Below are 17712 nucleotides of genomic sequence, written 5' to 3' on the forward strand. Positions count from 1 at the left end.
AGTTTAGACTGTAACCTGTACACTTGTCTATTAATTTATAGACAAGCATTAATAACATAACGGGGGAAAAAAATCCCTTACACATCTCATCACATAAGAACAGTTAATAGTTCTTCACAATAGTTCTTTTCATCATTTTGTACCTGCCCTGGCTACTTACTGGAAGTATTTATCCATCACACTTTAGAGGTAATCAGAACCATCCAATGTTTTATACCTATGCAATATCCCACAACAGATAAACTCCAAAGAAGCCCTTATGACGATTCTGCTGGCTGCATGTAAAAAAGCCATAACTCTTGAATGGCTAAAGGACTGGACTGGACTAGTTAATGAAATATATACAATGGAAAAATGTACATATTCCCTCAGAGTACACCAAGATAAATTTACCGATATATGGTCAAGCATTTGTAATTGTGTTCTGGATATCCCCTGGCCAATAAATAAATAAATAAATCCCTTTACAAAACACTACAACCTATAAACCTGTTACAGTTGTAAAGTTGAAGAAGTTGACTTGCTCACCAACACTGGAGTCACCGGCACATGAGGAACTCTTCAGCAACAACAGGAAGGTGAACACCCAGATGGATACCATGCTAAACCCTGAATAAGAACAAGAACAATGTTTTTTATAATTATCGGTGAATTAAAAACATCAAGTGCTGTACATTTGAAAAAAACAAAACAAGAACTCACCTCTCATGGCTCAGCAAAAGCCTTGATGTGTGTGTATAGGTGTGCTATATGTGTGTGTATAGGTGTGCTATACTCCAGTTTAATTTATAGTTTGGAGAACTCTGTGCATGTCATCTGGTTATGCAAAATACAAATTGGGAGGTGCCAAATACTAGTGTTTCAGACATTCAAGGTAGTCTAGCAGCCTCAGAAGCAATAAAAAGCTTACTGCAATACATTAAGTCAAACCTCTTACCTTAAATACCCATAAAGACACAGGAACAATTTTTTTTATAATTATCGGTGAATTAAAAACATCTGCTGTATATTTGAAATAAAAAAAAAAAAAAATGTATAAAAGGAAGAACTCACCTCTCATGGCTTGAATTCTAGTTTGGGATTCAGAGTTGGTCTGTTTGAATCAGGAGAACTCTCTGCATGATATAGCCTTAACACCCCACATGGCATCTGCTTATATAACATAAACATTGGGAGGTGCCAAATTTTGAATCACCTGTCAGTTCATGCAATTTTACTAGTGTTTCCGATAGTCAAAGTAGTCTTGCAGCCTCAGAAACACCAACACGCAGACTGCAGTACAGTGGCATTTAGATCAAAGGTCTCACCTAATATCTTTGGTGATCTCCTGACTAGTCTTCTAGTGCCACTAAGAGGTTGATATTTGTAGTTCTGAGTGAAATGCCTCGACAGCTATTGAATGGATTAGGGCTGCCCTCTTTCAGTTTATTAGTTGACTAATCTGTTGTTTTGGTCTTAGTCAACTAAGATTACTTTAGTGGATTCGTCTTTTTTAATGTTTTTGAATGACCTATTTCCAAGAAACTTATGAGCACATCTTTGGTAAACACTTTGGTGCTTTTGAGTGATTCTTTTTCACGAATCTGTCGTTTAAATAAACTAATCGATTAGTCGACAAAATCGTATGAGTGTTAGTCGACTAAGAATGTCTTTGGATGAGGACAGCCCTAGAATGGATTGCCATGGCAATTGTTGCAGACATCCTCAGGATGAATTGTAATAACGTTGGTGATCTCGTAATTTTTAATTCCATCAGTTGAATATGTCTACTAAAAAAAACAAGCTTATAAAAGGAAGAACTCACCTCTCATGGCTTGAATTCTAGTTTGGGATTCAGAGGTGGTCTGTTTGAATCAGGAGAACTCTCTGCATGATATAGCCTTAACACCCCACATGTTATCTGCTTATATAACATAAACATTGGGAGGTGCCAAATTTTTAATCACCTTTCAGTTATCGCAATTTTACTAGTTCGATATTCAAAGTAGTCTTGCAGCCTCAGAAACACCAACATGCAGACTGCAATACAGCTGCATTTAGATCAAAGTTCATGGCCAAAGGACAGTCCTCGGGTACAGGAGGGATCCTGGGAGAGGAGCCCAGGAGCCAGATTCAAATGTTACGTAGACCTGGATACCACTCAATTCAAATATATTAAAATGTAACTCCTAATTGATGAAATTAGCATTCAGATTCACCCTTAGCATGAATTTCTTGTTGCATAAATTTCTTTTGGAATTTCCATTTCAGTGCTCTTTCATGACAGGTTTTTTCCTACAGGATTGAAAACGTACAGTAATGAAAACTGCTGCATAAGTCAACAATGAGCCTTCAGCTTCAGTATCTGATGAATTTAGACAGACAGTTGATGCCCTGGGAATGAGAACGGGCCGGCTGTCCACATAGACCAATGAGTTATGGTTGTCTTTGAATGGGAACATGAATAGATCTATAGAGGTCTAATTGGTTGATTTTTCAAAACAAAGCCAAAAAACTGTTCAGGAATTAATACCTATATATATGAATGTAATGTCACCAATAAACTCGCATGGTAGTGCATGCTTATAAATAGAAAAAATATATAAAATAAGGTTTATTTCTTGAAAGAGTACATTCTCTACAATATCCAAAAGGTAATATATCCCTCAGATTTGCCACTGTGGGAAATGAATGGTTTTATTTTCAAATCATAACAAATCCTTTCAAAATATTGGTGTATTATTATAACAGTGTACCTCCTGTTTATACAATTTATTAACCCCTTTCCTTACTTTGATTGATCAAGCATTTATTGATCCAAATCTGATTTCTTTTGTAATTCTTTGATAACATAAAAAGATGAAGCACATCCAATTCTAATAATCTTCTAATAATTTTGAAATTTAGCTGTCACTGAATAATTTGAAGGTAAAATTAATTATGTATTTAAACGAATCTTGTAGACAGAAATTTAATTTAAATTAATTAATTATTATTCATTACAAAATAATCAGTTTCAACCAGGAACACTTGCACGGTGTGGTATTAAACTAATATTAGGATATATAAAAACAAAACTGTGAGGTAACACAGTTTTCCATCCTTTTACCAATGCAAATTGAAAATGTTTCAAGCATTCAAAGTATCCACATCTTTTGCCCAGTTTGGGTTCAGGGACAGTTTTCGAGGCCCTAAGTTAAATGTTACTTTGAAGGGCCAAATGCTGATAGTTAATCAGACTATGTATTTCCATTATTTGTCTGTTTGGGTGACATAAAAGCAATTTCTGATTTTGCAGGATGGTTAGTCTAGTCTAGAACTTTCTTTTGGGGAAAGGGTTGCCCAACGTAGCCACAGTTAACAAAAGTTGCATTGAGTTTGGTTCCTGCCCAACTTGGACTTCATGAGATCAATGTTCCTTTATTGTTGGTTGGTTGAAACAAAAAGACTCTTTGTCTCGATAAATTACTAAACTAAGTGGGTAAAATGGGTCACACAGGTCTCCGGTTGAACTAATTAATACCTTTTTTGTTTGGTTTTAAGTGCCATTTAGGCCCATTCAAGTATAATATTGACTAAATTATTAGGAGCTTTAAGACGACCCTGTCACATTATATATTCCCGAGTCACAATCTACCATGTTGCCCTCATATGATCCATGATTCTCAACTGTTATGTTAAGTCAAATCAAACGAAGTTAACTGACACCGTGTGAACCTTTACAGCACAGTGCTGCAAATTTCTGGGCTCCAAGGCAAAGTATATGTTTTTGAGCTGTCCTCTTTTATTCCGTAGAAGGCCTCAGAACTTCCTTGTGTACAGACTTTATTTTTACCCCAGAGTCTAGCAGGTAAATCCAGCCATGACCATGGTTCAAAGTTTATTCCTGACATTGCGAACAGTTGAGAAATATTTTTTAAGTGATATGAGTAAAAGCTCCAGAAAAGCTACTAAAAGGACTTTGTGGGGAGATTGTTCACTCATTTCTTGTTTTCACAATGTTCTTGCTGCACTTTGTTTGAAACGACATGTTTTTTTTAAATTTGTATGCGTTTTGATTATGCATTTTATTGATATTGCTTACAATGTTCACTACACAAAAGCTAACAAACAAAATATCCCAAATAACCCTTTTAAAAATGGAACAAACCTCAGTAAGAGCAAAAGTGTCAGGCCCTCTGCCTCATCCTAGCCAGCAGGCCCTCTCTCTCTCTCTGTCTGTGTGTGTGTGTGTGCGTGTGTGTGTGTGTGTGTGCTGGGCTTGATTGCAGGAGTGGACTCAGGTGTGCAGGGGTTGTGCTGCAGCTGCAAACCATCATCAATCTACTCTTCTACAAATACTGGTCTTCAATTTCACCACGCTGCCAGATCATAGACTCTGTTCCCACAGTCAGTCTAGTTCAAGCCGCTTCTCTGAATATCTCTCGTCTGTTTTTTGTATGATTATCTCATACCTGTTTTCCTCTGCCTACAGCAGCACTCGGCCCAATTCCTGCCTCCATTCCACTCCTGCCTAGCACACCTCTCTGGATCTCTGGACACAGCTCTGGATCTCGGGACTCAGCACACAGTCTCCTTCCCCCCTCCTCTGCCAGCAAACTCACCTGCCTTGCTCTACCCAGTTCTCGCCATCACAAAATTAAGTATTGTAAATAAATTATTTCTTTGCATCCATTACCTGCCTCAGTGTTCTGCATTTGGGTTCACTAAATTAGCCACGCCTAACAAAAAGAGGAGGGATCCCTCTTCCAGGACGGAAAAAGATGTGTGTGTGTGTACAGAAAAATTACAGTTTGACTGTGAACTGAGGCGGGCTGAAGTCTGGCCGGGGGTTACCTTTGGAGGGGGTTGTGAACTTTAAGCAGCTCACTTCAGCTCTATTCAAGTGTAAGCCATTGACAGTGTGACAGTGAACCAGCATGCACAATACCACGACCCTGTAACTGAAGCAGCTACATGAAATTCAGCCATTAATAACTGTATTGTTTATATCTGTGCTTCTCCAACTGTGACATGTCAAAAATGAACGAGGCCTAGAAACACATGCTGAAAATATTGTTTTTGCTGCCATCTAGCAGCTGAAATGTTCATCTTTTTAGTGAACAAGTGCAGCGTTCACACTGATAGACATGGAACAGTTTTAAAAATGTAATCTACAGAGGTCAGTGTAACCATACTTTTCTGCCATTAAAGACATCAGTGTTTCAGTAAATCATACAGTAAAAATTGATCAGTATAGCTTCGGTAACTTCCCAAAATATATATTTAAGTTAGATGTGTCTTTACGAAAATGTACGGACAGTAGTAAATTCTATACTCCTCATATATAGTTATTTTTGCATCCTACTGTTTGAATGAATTCACCTTAAACACATGAATGGTTACTGATGTAGCTTGATTTAATGAATGGTTTTATCTGTTATTCCTTACTGTACCAGAAGTACATACTGTACAATACAGTGTGTTCAGCATGGGTGTCCCCATGACACAGCAGTTTTTGGGTTCACGCATGCTTTACCCAGTGCATGTTACGGACAAGTTGTAACCACTGAATTGACACATGAAACAGAGAAGTAACCCTCTGTAGTGCGGGATCCCTTTTTCTCACACATACAAGGTGATACACCACTCCCTGCATCCTGTGTGTGAGAACTCAAACAGACATTTAGCCATTTAGTATTGATTGTAGGTTTTTCTTAATTCAAATTATGTAGAAACTCATGCAACAACTGCACAGAAATGCAACAGGACTTAGAGTCTGCAGCCATGCTAGCAGCTGTGTGAGGCTGTACTTACTGTAGGCACAAGACTGCTATGAGCTAAATGTTGATGTCAGCATGCTGATGTGCTCACAATGACAATGCTAACATGCTGAAGCAAAGCAGGTGTATAATGTTCACCATCTTAGTTTGGCGTGTTAGCATTAACATAACATTTAACATAACATTTGATAATTAGCACAAATATAATGGAAATCTGTCTGATCCAATACTTGTTGAGACATTTCAGAAAAAATGCAAATGTCACTATAGTCAGTAGGATTAATCCTCGAGGGATCATGAATGTTTGTACAAAAATTAATAGTAATCCATCTAATAGTTGAAAATATTTCAGTTTTCACCAAAGTGGTGGATCGACCGACATTGCCACCCCCAGAGCCACGGCGCTAGCATAGCTAAAAACTGTATATGAATTTAAAAATAATGAAAACCTGTAATTACTGTGTATTACGGAATACTATTTTGTGCCGTTGTTACATATAGATTGATATATGTTGTGACACAAACTCAGATCGAATGTTTAAGTGCATTTACAGGCTTCCATTGATATATTTTGATAAAATAATTTGCAGTACAGAGTCGGACTGGATTAATCTGGCCAATTAACTTTTATTTTTAAATTGCAAGATTTTCTTCCGTACAGATTATAAAGATTCATGTCATTATTTCTTATAATTCATGAACTATTTCTTACTTTTTATTTTTTGGCAATTTAACATACAGTGAATTCACTTTCTTCTTAGAACAGGTAATTTATACAGTAATGTTACGTATTTATTGGTCTTCAAGATATAGTGATATAATACATTCACTCTGAAAAGAAGGGGAAAAACACAAAGGAAAAACAGAGCTAAATTAAAATACATTTCTGAGGTCCAGAGGAATTTTCTTGCTACGGAAACTTTGTTACAATGTTACAATTTACTTTCATGAACTGAAAACACACTGAAAAAAGGTTAAAGTTGTAAGATGAAAAGACGGATAATTCCCAGACCGGAAAACGCCGTGGTAGCGACCTGTCAATCACAAGGTAGCCACGTCCTAAAGCATACCCTGCTTTATTGTCTATTTGACTCTAAATGGGACCATAATTTACTAAATGAACATCATGCTGTATTAAATAAGACTTGAAACTAGCGATTGAGACCATAAACTCATGTTTACAATGTTTACTGAGGTAATAAATCAAGTGAGAAGTAGAGTTATTACTCATAGACTTCTATACAACCACACTTCTTTTTGCAACCAGAGGAGTCGCCCCCTGCTGGCTATTGGAAAGAATGCAAGTTGAAGGCACTTCAGGATTGGCTTCACTTCTCAGACCCCAGGGATTGCCCACTGATTGCAATTAATGAAATATTCTTTAAAGCTCAGTGGACGGTTCCCTTGGTTTTTCCTCCTCTTCATTTTGTGGAACATGGAAGTCCACGTATGGACACCACTTGGTGTTGAGGCACACCAGTTTCTTCAAAGTGGAAGTTTTGACGATATTGAAGCCCGTCTCTCCCCCAAAGGTGCTGGGCTTCCAGTACTCAGGGGAGCAGATGGGGTTTCCCAGCAGGCCCTTCAGGGAGAAGGGAGCACCCATCTCCACCATACTCTCACCAAACAGTCTGTCGGGGCGTGTTTTCTCCAGCAGGATGCCGGGGTAGAACTCCAAAGCATCTATGTCACCATAGAGCTCCTCTAAACCTCTGGCCATTTCTTTGTCATCTATTTAGAAAAGAGAGAACAGCTGTTGATTAACTTACCCTTACTATTATTTTATCATGTTACACCATAGACTGTATGTGTTACACACCGATTTTTTATTATTGGGGTTTTCCTTTACCCACTTCAAAAACATAGTTTGCTAGACTATTCTAAGTCATCTCAAGGATACCTATTGTTTTATGTTTTGATCCATCACAGCTCTAGTGATGACAATATCTGTCAGTCAGCCACTTTGGTCAAGAGTGTCAATAACTACTGAACGGATTGCCATGAAATCTGGTTCAGACATTCATGGTGCCCAGAGGATGAAGCCCTCTAACTTTGGTGATCCCCTGACCTTTCTTCTAGTGCCATTATGAGGTTGATATTTGTAGTTCTGAGTGAAATGTCTTGACAGCTATTGAGGGCTTCCCCCTCTTAGTCGATTAGTAGACTAATCTGTCGTTTCAGTCTTAGTCAACTAAGATTCCTTTAGTGGATTCGTCTAATTTTGTAATGCTTTTTCACGCTGAATGACTTATTTCCAAGAAACTTATGAGCACATCTTTGGTAAACACAAGGTTTAAAGTGGTGCTTTTGTGTGATTCTTTATCACAGATCTGTCGATTAAATAAACTAATCAATTAGTCGACAAAATCGTATGAGAGTTATTCGACTAAGAATTTCTTTGGACGAGGACAGCCCTAGAATGGATTTCCATGGCATTTGGTGCTGACATCCATGTCCCCCTCAGGATGAATTGTAATAACGTTGGTGATCTCTTAATTTTTCATCCCATTAGTTGAATATGTCTACTACATTATGACTAAATACCTGCAAAATTAATGACACTCCCATCAGCCTCTGCCATACTTTGTTTTTAGTACTAATTATCAAAAGTTAGCATGCTAACAAGCTTAACTAAGATGGTAAACATGGTAAACATTATACAGTACATGCTAAACATCAACATGTTAACACACATTGTGAGCATGTGTGCATGTTAGCATTTAGCTCAAACACCCCTGTGTCAAAGTACTTTGCAGAGCCCCTAGCTTGTATTTGAAATAAAAGGAAATAGTTGCTACCTCGGACTGCAAACCACTCTAGTTTGCAGTTTGTAGCAAGTGTCTGAGTAAAAGGACATTTATTCCACTTTGTTTAGCGTGCTGTTACTGTGACCTGCACAGAAAATGGATGTAACGATGAACCAATATGAGAAAAATTCTAAGAAGCAACTTGCTTTTTTTAAGTTCTGGGGAAAAAAATCAGTGCATTAAATTGTTTGACGTGATAACAAAAAGTGATTCTCAGGTCTCCAACGCTGATCATCAGATACAAAATGATATTACAGTTTACTTAATTGTGTATGTTATATCAGTTCAATGCTTTTTTTCCACTGATGTGAAGAAATTCAGTTCAATGCAAAGAAAGTGGAATTTGTGATAGCTGTACCCATATTCTTAAGAAAAAGCAAAATATTGACTTAATCTCTGCAATGAATATGTTATTTTTTCCTGAATTAATTTGGCATTCAACTGTGGTAAAGACATCAAATTGAAGTCAAAAATATATATGCTGTATTACCCTATATACAAATGAAATAGATTAAAATAAAAGTTTCGGAACCAAGTTCTAGATACAACATTATTCCTGCTTACCAGTAAATTCATCAAAAGAGGTGTACGGCTTTAGGTTAAACTTCTTCCTGTATTCATTAAAGGGCTGCACACGTGTTGCTCGAGACTCTTTGATGACCATTTCTGCCACTTTGAGCACTACCACATGAGAGTTGCGACCTCCACCGATCTGAAACACAAACAAAGAGGTTACTGCAATAATGAACTGTTAATAATAAAAATACCTTGAGCCAGATAACAAAACTTGTTGCTTGGCAGTCAACAACACTCAGTGATCAACACTGCATCTTAATTCTCAGCAAACAGAAATAAAGCGTTGCATGCATGTGATGGTGGTGGAAGATAGCTGAGAATATTATCTCTCTCTTGCTTTAAGGAAGTGATTGTGAGGGGAAGTCAGCTTTAATGTGGATGAATTAAGAAACAATGGTTTAGTGCTTTGCATCAGTGTTAAAGATGTCTGCTGCGACAAGTTTCACAATCAATGTGGTCTGCATGAAAGATCCTTAATCTGTTGTTTGATCTTTTGTATATTCCTGAGCAGAAAGTCCTGTGTGTGAGCAGACAAGTCATGCAAAAGTGTTTCCTTGTATAAGTATGCTGTGTCTTTACTTAGAGGTTTATGGTATGTACTCACTAAATGTCTGTAATCTTTAGGATGAGCTACTCTGAAATGTCATCATTTAGCGAGTGAGTGGTATTATACTTGTTCTAGGATACTTCTTTTAATTCACATTAGGAGTCAATTTTTGATTTTTCTAATTTTTTTTTCTAACTCTTTGGGACTTAAACAGTTATTTAAATGAAACCATCTCAGTAGTTTAGAGTTGAAATCTCTCTTTGAACTTGTAAATATCTGAAGTAATAAGGGGCCCAAACTGCTTCTTTTGTAAGGGCTCAAAAGCAAAGAATTTGAAAAGTAACTAATAACTATAGCTGAGGGATAAATGCAGTGGAGTAAAAAGCACAATATTTGCCTCTGAAATGTAGTGAAGTAGAAGTATAAAGTAACATTAAATGTAAATACACAAGTAAAGTACAAGTACCTCAAAAGTGCACTTAATTACAGTACTTGAGTAAATGTACTTAGCTACTTTCCACCACTGTGAACTTCATATCTAAAAATAAAACTGCATCAAAACAGTAGCTGCATTTGTAGACTGGATTCATGTACACAGTCAGCATGTTGATCCTTATCTACCTGTCCTGCAGGCTGACGAGAGAACGCATCCACCATTTTCTCCACCCCGTAGTGCAGGAGGAGGGAGGTGTTGTGAATAAATTGGGAGTACGGAATTTCATCTCCATCGATGAGGAAGCTGTCAGGCATCAGCGGGTGCCAGTGGTAGAGGTGGCTGAACTCCAGAGCGATGCGGTTGCTGTACTGGAAACGTGCGTTGAAGAGCAGACTGGGATCAAACTTCAGGTCCAGCAGGTAACCGCTCAGATGCTGCACGTACTCTTCTATTATGATATTAATGATCTCTCCTGAGGGACAAAAAATAACAATGTCACACACTGAACCAAACTTTATCAAAATAAAAAACATCGAAAGAAACTTGAAGATGGAAAATTGAACTGTTAATTTGTTCAAACAATTAGAGCTGAAACGATTAGTCGATTAATCAATTAGTTGATTGATAGAAAATTGATGGCCAACTATGTTGATAATTGACTAAGCGTGCAAGTCATTTTGCAAGCAAAAATACCAAAAATGATATAGTTGCAGGTTCTCAAATGGGAGAATTTGCTGCTTTTCTTGGTCTTAAATTATAGTAATTGGAATATTATTGGGAGATGGACTGTTGGTCGGACAAACAAGACATGGATGAAGTCACTTTTGGCATTTTTCTAATGTTTTAAACACCAAAATATGAAATGATTAATTGAGAAAATAATCAGCAGATTAATCAATAACGAAAAAATAATTAGATGTAACCCTAAAAAGCATAAACTACTTATTTACTATGTGGATTCTACTGAAAAAAAATCAGTCAGTTCTGCACTGAAGAAAACATCCATTTTTAAACTTGACTTCTTTACAAACCTATTAATGGTCAAAACCAATAAGTTATTTATTATTTGAATAATTTCATATATATTTGTTCCCATCATTACGTCACAGAGAAAGAAGATTTGCAGATACTGACAGAAATTTAAGACTAAAACTGTAAACGTATGCTCCTGAGGTCCTCACCAATGATGATGAGTCTGGCGGTCTGGAAGAGCTGCTCATCGTCCCAGGTGGGATGTTCTGCCTTCAGGATGTCACAGACTCTGTTATGCTCCCTCAACCATATGGTGGCGTACATGGTGAGGCCCGGCAGGAGGCCAAATACCTCCTGACCGATGGCCAGACACTTCTCTGGAGGGAAGTTTTCAGGATAAACCATGTGCACAGGGACTTCAGCTACAGTAGGAGGGTACATCTCACCATTTACTATCTGTGAACAAACAATAACAGTAATCCTAAGAGAAGAATTTTGAAGATTTGATTCTGAGCTATTTAAACTTTTGAATATCCATTTCTTTACTATTTCTCAATAAATATGAATATTTTCCATAATCAGCATTGTTGTGCACAGGTCATGGCAGTGAATATCATGCTGGTTGTAAAAGTAGGCCAACTACAGAACAGACCTCCTCAAGCAGAGTGTCATTTAGCTAAAGATCGTTTGAGGAAGTTCCCTCTCAAAGCCTGATCACAAGCATGTCAAAGGCACGATAGCGTGCCGTCAAAATGAGCGATAGGATTGTCTCTCTTTAATCACTATTTCACTATCACTGATATCTGGAAATTAACATTCTCAGAAGTTAGCGTGACACAGGATGTAAAAGTTGGATAAGGCTGTCTGACATCCTTTATACATACACGGTACAGCTCTTGGTGGTTTGTAAAATACCATAATGCCAAATCTTTAGAAACTATCACAATAACTGATATTTCAAAGATTAATGGAGCTAATAACTTAGTAGGAGAGATAAGTACAATTTGGTACTTTTGGAAGCAAGTGTCTATATAACTTGAAAATCTTAATAGTTTGACATTTTGGGAAATATGCTAATTAGCTTTCTTGTAGAGACTTAGATGAGAAGATTGATACCACTCTCAGTCAGGCAAGCTGTTTCCTCCGTTTCCTGTCTTTATGCTGAGCTAAGATAACCGGCTCCTGGCTCTTGCTACATATATACAGTACAGACATGTGAGTGGTATTAATCTTCTTATCTTACTATCGCCAAAAAAGCCAATAAATAAATAAATCAAATTTAATATTTCTTATAATTTCAAAGCTATTTCTTTATCACCTGATATTTCAGCTTTCCATCTTTCAGAAGCCGAAGTTGAAGCTGTCGCATGAGGTTGTCTCCATAGATATTGCTCGCATCTACCTGGTGAGGGAAAAATACATAAATTGGTCAATAAAACCAAAAGTCATTCACAACCAAGAATGAATTCTTAAAAGGTAACAGGTATGTATTGTTTAATTGTTTAATAATAGTCAGTATGCGTCTCACCCCGTGTCCTAAAGCCTTGGTGAAAGCACCATTAACTTCATGGTTTGTCTTGAAGAACTGGTGGGTGAAGTGTTGGGCCATGAAGGCAAACATCAGATTGGTTCCCTGAGGGTCTGGCCTAAATGTCTCTCTCTTAAAAAACCTCTCAGCCAGCACTTTGGGATCAGGAAGATCAGGTTTACCTGTCGAGAAACAAACATTTAACGACTTCCTTCGGGAGCACAGTCATCGGTGTACTGTTGTGCAGGTCTTACCTTTAGCTCCCATCGGCAGAGGGCAGTCTTCAGGTACAGGAGGAAGGAGACGGGTGTAGTAGGAGATGTTGTAGTAGGACTCCCAGCTGAGGTAGCCATACTTGGTATTGTAGGTCGGAGGGCTTGGAATAAGGTCGCTTCTCGCTTTGGGAGAAGGTGACAATATGTTGTTGACTACAAAATTCTCTTTTGTATATTTTTTCTCTGTTTGCTGGCTCATTGGAATGAATGAACCATGTTTAGACACCTAATTTATTTCCAAATCTATATATGGATTTAAGGGATAAGGCTGGTGATATACTATATATCCCATGAAAAGACCAAAACCAACAATGCATTGATCCTACTAGCATACTACTAGCTGCAAAGCCTGATATAGCTTATTTTGCTGTTCTATAGAGCTCCATTGTTGCCCAAAATCCAATAAAACACATCAATTAGCCACACTTTGGGTACTGTAGTTTATTTTTACTCAGCCCAAATACACTGTCCTGTAGCTGTACTACATACTAGCACAGCAAATGTGTATTAATCCGCAGCTGAAAATAGTCCCTAACAAATGCACTGTTTACTCCTGTTTGAGTGATGTCTGCTAAATCTACAATGTCCAGCTAATTAAGCAAATGATTTAGCTTGTTTTTAATGAAGCTATTTGTGATATGTTGTTAAAGATAAACATCTTCAGTAGGCACCAATGGTTTGACAGACAGGGTAGGAAAGTACTGAGAGATGAACACGTGTACTTTTCATGGGATTAGTTTACAATAAGTAAAGTATAGAATAACACTAGACTTCACCTTGAACTCTGCTCTCAGTTGCTTGCAAAGAATACAAAACCCCAAAGTGAGAGCATGCAGCTTTGGGAATATTAAGCAAAGGAAATCGTAATGCTCATTTTAGTGTAGATATTCAGTTGCTTTTTTTTTGGGTTCAAATAATCTTTTGTAGTCACAAATCTGGTCTTGCAGGCTCTCAAAGTATGTTCTGTATCAAGGGAAACCACTCTAGATGCCCTTTTGATTTTCAGATTAATCACTGTTCAAGTTACTTTTGTTTTGACTCAACAGTTTTTTTGTCTATACACACCAACAGTTTTGTGTCTATAGATGAGGCAACTCAGCAATGTATTTATCCAAATGTGTCTCCACCTTTAAATACATCAAGGCTGATAAAACCAAAACCCCTGCCAATATCGTGTATCCAAATATATACATATGGTGACCATAAATAACTGAGAAGAACTGAAGCAAAAGGTGGGAAAATATTTTCTGCGGTGGTCTGTGTGATTCGGCTTATTGAGAGACATGTTTGGGGGTTGCAGTTTTTTTATCTTGAACCTTTTGGCCTACCTGTCAGCACTAATCTCATGAATGTGTCTCGTAGGAAGGAGCTGTTGACGAGGTCCCAGATCCAGTGGAAGTGGGTGAGGATGTAGTGAACCGACGTAGGGCTCGGCTTCAGCATGAGACGAACTCTGCTCCAGAGCTCCGCTGCACACAAAGATCAAGAATAAATACTCTTTGTATCACATAAAACATCTTTGATAAGTGGTTGTGACTTTGTGTTGTCAGGTTGTGAAACAATCCTTTGGCTGGTGTTTATCCTCCTCCAAAATGACACCTGATATATGTTTTTAGTTCTGTAGTTTACACAGTGGTAAAGGGTTAGGATTAGGTTAGGTCCAATAGACTGTTTGACCTCTGACCTTCTGAAGAAGAGCTGCAGGGCATCTAGAGCATAATGTATTTATTAACTTATAAACATTTACAACTGTAGACTAAAAATGTATTTATGTTTTTTAACTATACATTTTTTAAATAAAATAGAAGGAGCATTATGCACAAGGTTAGGGTTTGCATGCTGTTTAGATTTAGGGTTAATTTGCTCCAATGTCACATTAAAGTAGCACTTGAGCTAACAGGTGCTTGGGAGGTTGATCACACTTTCACTTGGAGGGCACTCGGGCTGTGACTTTTAAATTAACCTCACGTCGACACGCAGATTTATATCCAAAATGCATATCTTTCTATACTTACGAACAGTGCAATTGACTCCGTAGAAGCCGGTGCGAGTGCAGTCACAATCGTAGCGATCTGCACCAAATCTCACACACACTCCTGAGTTCTGACAAGGGTAGTAACAACAGGGATTCACTGCAAACGAGGAAAAACATCATTTTACTTTCTATGAATGAATAAGTGGTCAGTGCTGAACTAAATGATAGATAGTACAGATGGTGTAATAACTCAGAACGACACTGAAGCCAAAGACAAACACAGACAACCTGAAAGTGTTGAATTTATTCACATATAATTGTGTGGGTTAAACAACCTTAAACTTGTATTAACTCACATTACTGCTACCCTAAAAATGTAACCAGCAGTGGCCTAAGGGTTAGAGAAGTCTACTGCTACACCCTCCCTTATTACCACCACCAACAGAGAATACGGTCTCTTCACAGGAACTGCTAACTAAATTAGGACTTCACAGCTTCTGGGTAAAAAAAGCAGCTGCTGTAAATTGCTGCTACGTACCACCGAAACCCAACCACCTCCCCCATATCTTTAACACTCTCTGCCATTGTAACATGGCTTCCTGTCCTCCCTTCACACTTGCAGAAGTTCAACGAGATAATAAGAAACTGCAGCTTTTTCTTCCTCATAAGCTGTGCATGAGAGGACAGATAAGTATGCCCACCCTACATGACCAATGAATACGTTTAGGTTTCCAAAATGAGCATGTTTGGATGCATGCATGTTAATTAAAATAGTACTAATTTATTGATGTTATGTACAGATACAGATACAGATACAGAGAGCTTTATTTATCCCCGAAGGGCAATTAAGTTTCTGCAGTCTACCGAGACATATACACACATTCATACTGCACAATCATCAATGACAGAGGGAACACAGTAGGTGGCATATGGGGAGGTGCAGATCAATAAAAGTACAAAATTAAAAATATTCGCAATAAAAACAATAAATACAAGAATAAAAACAAGACGAGATAAAAGAATAAAGGAATAAATAAATAATTAGAATAGAATAAAGTGCCAAGAATACTTGCACATTGCAAATGTAGGTATACATCTTTACCAGGGAGGCCCAGGAAGCAGATGCATATTTATTATTTATTGCACTATATAACTTTTACTTGTGATACTTTAAGTATATTTTGCTGCTAATGCTTACATTCACTTACAGTAAGTAAAATTATGAATGCTGGACTGTTCTGGATTGCTACATTTACTTAAATGAAAGATCAAAATCCTTCCTCCACCATTGCTGCTAAAGTCTTATGATACGTGTCCACAGGAGCGTTTGTGGACGAGCGAGATCGCCTCATTTCCCAGCATTAGATGCTTGATTGGCTGCCACTAGATACGAGGCACCTGATTGGACGACGGCTTTCCCATGTGGGCTGCTGCTCCCAGCTTTCAAACCAGAACCAACATGGTGGCTTGTTTGGAAACTTTTTTCTCTTATATTACGAAAATAGTTCACCGAAATGTGTTTCTGAAAGAATTTTATGAGAGAAATAAGCCATGCAGTTGCTGAATCTATCATCATTTTGGATCAACTACGGTTATTTTAAAAGTTTCTCAGGAATTTCCAGAGAAACGCGAGTCGTGCGAGTCACCCCTGATTTGCATAAATTAGCCTACTTTATGCAAATTTATTTTTCTACCTGCCAACCTGTCTGTAGCTCATGTGTCTTCACTTCTTCAATAAATTACTGAACTGTTCTTGTTGATCTGTATTGTCTGCATTTTGCTCTTTTCCCTACTAACCCACCCGCCTGACACCAAAAAATGTATCAGCAGTCAACAGAAGCACAGCAGAGTGAAGGTCACAATTCAGGCCATCAGAAATTGTGACCTCACTGGGCCTGGAAATTTCACAAATACTGTATATATCGCATCTATCCGTTTTAAAACTGAAAAACGTTAATAGCACTGACCACTTATACTGACTTACATCCATGCATCAGCGCATGCACGGTCACAGAATACGGTGCAACACCAGCAAATATTTACAATATCTCAGTTTTGTACTAAAAGCTTAATAAGAATGAAATAAAAAAAAGTGTCATCATGAAATACAGTGTTATTATAATTACTATAACCTCAAACCAAATTCTCAAATGATCAGTGTAAACCATGAAGACATGTTATGATAGGGGAAAAAACTGCTTACCAACACTTGAGTCACCAGCACACAATGAGCTCTCCAGCAGCAACAGGTTGATGAACCAGATGGAGAAGATGTTAAACTCTGTAAAATTAAAAACAGGTGAATATTATCTGGGTGTAAAAACATCAAATTCAGTCTGCAAGTATTTAAATTGATTTAATTTAATAATTTGAGGACTCACCTTTCATGATTCCCACACGTAGATCGTTCTCCGAGGGCTCAAAATAAAATTAGAGTTGTTTAAAAATTGTGGTTCACAGTGTTATTCTGTTTCTAGAAGGTAATTTGAGAGACATGGGTTAGCTACTCTCTGCATACAACTCATAGACCTGATAATATGGTCAAACTGGCCTTATATCATCAGCTATGAAACTGGGCGGTGACTGTTTCCTCTACTTCCTCTATTTAGTCTGCATGCAACTGGCACCAAATAATAACGATTTGATCATTTTAACCAGAACTGGTGGTTAAATTGTTCTCAGGATTATATCTAGTGTGTAAAAAGTTCTGTCTTCAAATGATGAACATTATTCATCAATATTGGTTTTAATAATTGTCATTGCAGTGAAAGGAAACAAGAAAGGATGCTTAAGGAAGATTTCAAAGTGCTCTATCTCCACCTGCTGGCAAATTAATATAACATCCAAGGCTTTAC

General features: G+C 37.6%; 1 protein-coding gene and 1 long non-coding RNA gene across 2 annotated transcripts; one reads left to right on the forward strand and one right to left on the reverse strand.

Annotated features, from left to right (window-relative positions):
* The first annotated feature begins 4152 nt into the window (after positions 1 to 4152).
* LOC119492251 lies at positions 4153 to 4654 on the forward strand. Its single transcript, XR_005207746.1, has 2 exons — positions 4153 to 4368; positions 4454 to 4654. It is a non-coding gene; the product is annotated as an uncharacterized LOC119492251 (long non-coding RNA).
* A 2311-nt stretch (positions 4655 to 6965) lies between these two features.
* On the reverse strand, positions 6966 to 17382 carry LOC119492250 (prostaglandin G/H synthase 1-like). The gene is made up of 11 exons (XM_037776566.1): positions 17239 to 17382; positions 17061 to 17138; positions 14898 to 15014; positions 14211 to 14351; positions 12862 to 13005; positions 12608 to 12789; positions 12398 to 12481; positions 11289 to 11535; positions 10293 to 10579; positions 9113 to 9260; positions 6966 to 7472 (listed from the first exon to the last, which is right to left on the reverse strand). Exons 1-11 carry the CDS (start codon positions 17243 to 17245, stop codon positions 7123 to 7125), a joined length of 1785 nt encoding a protein of 594 aa, XP_037632494.1. The 5' UTR covers positions 17246 to 17382; the 3' UTR covers positions 6966 to 7122.
* Positions 17383 to 17712: the final 330 nt, after the last annotated feature.

Source organism: Sebastes umbrosus, chromosome 8, assembly GCF_015220745.1.
Source record: "Sebastes umbrosus isolate fSebUmb1 chromosome 8, fSebUmb1.pri, whole genome shotgun sequence".
Taxonomy (NCBI): domain Eukaryota; kingdom Metazoa; phylum Chordata; class Actinopteri; order Perciformes; family Sebastidae; genus Sebastes; species Sebastes umbrosus.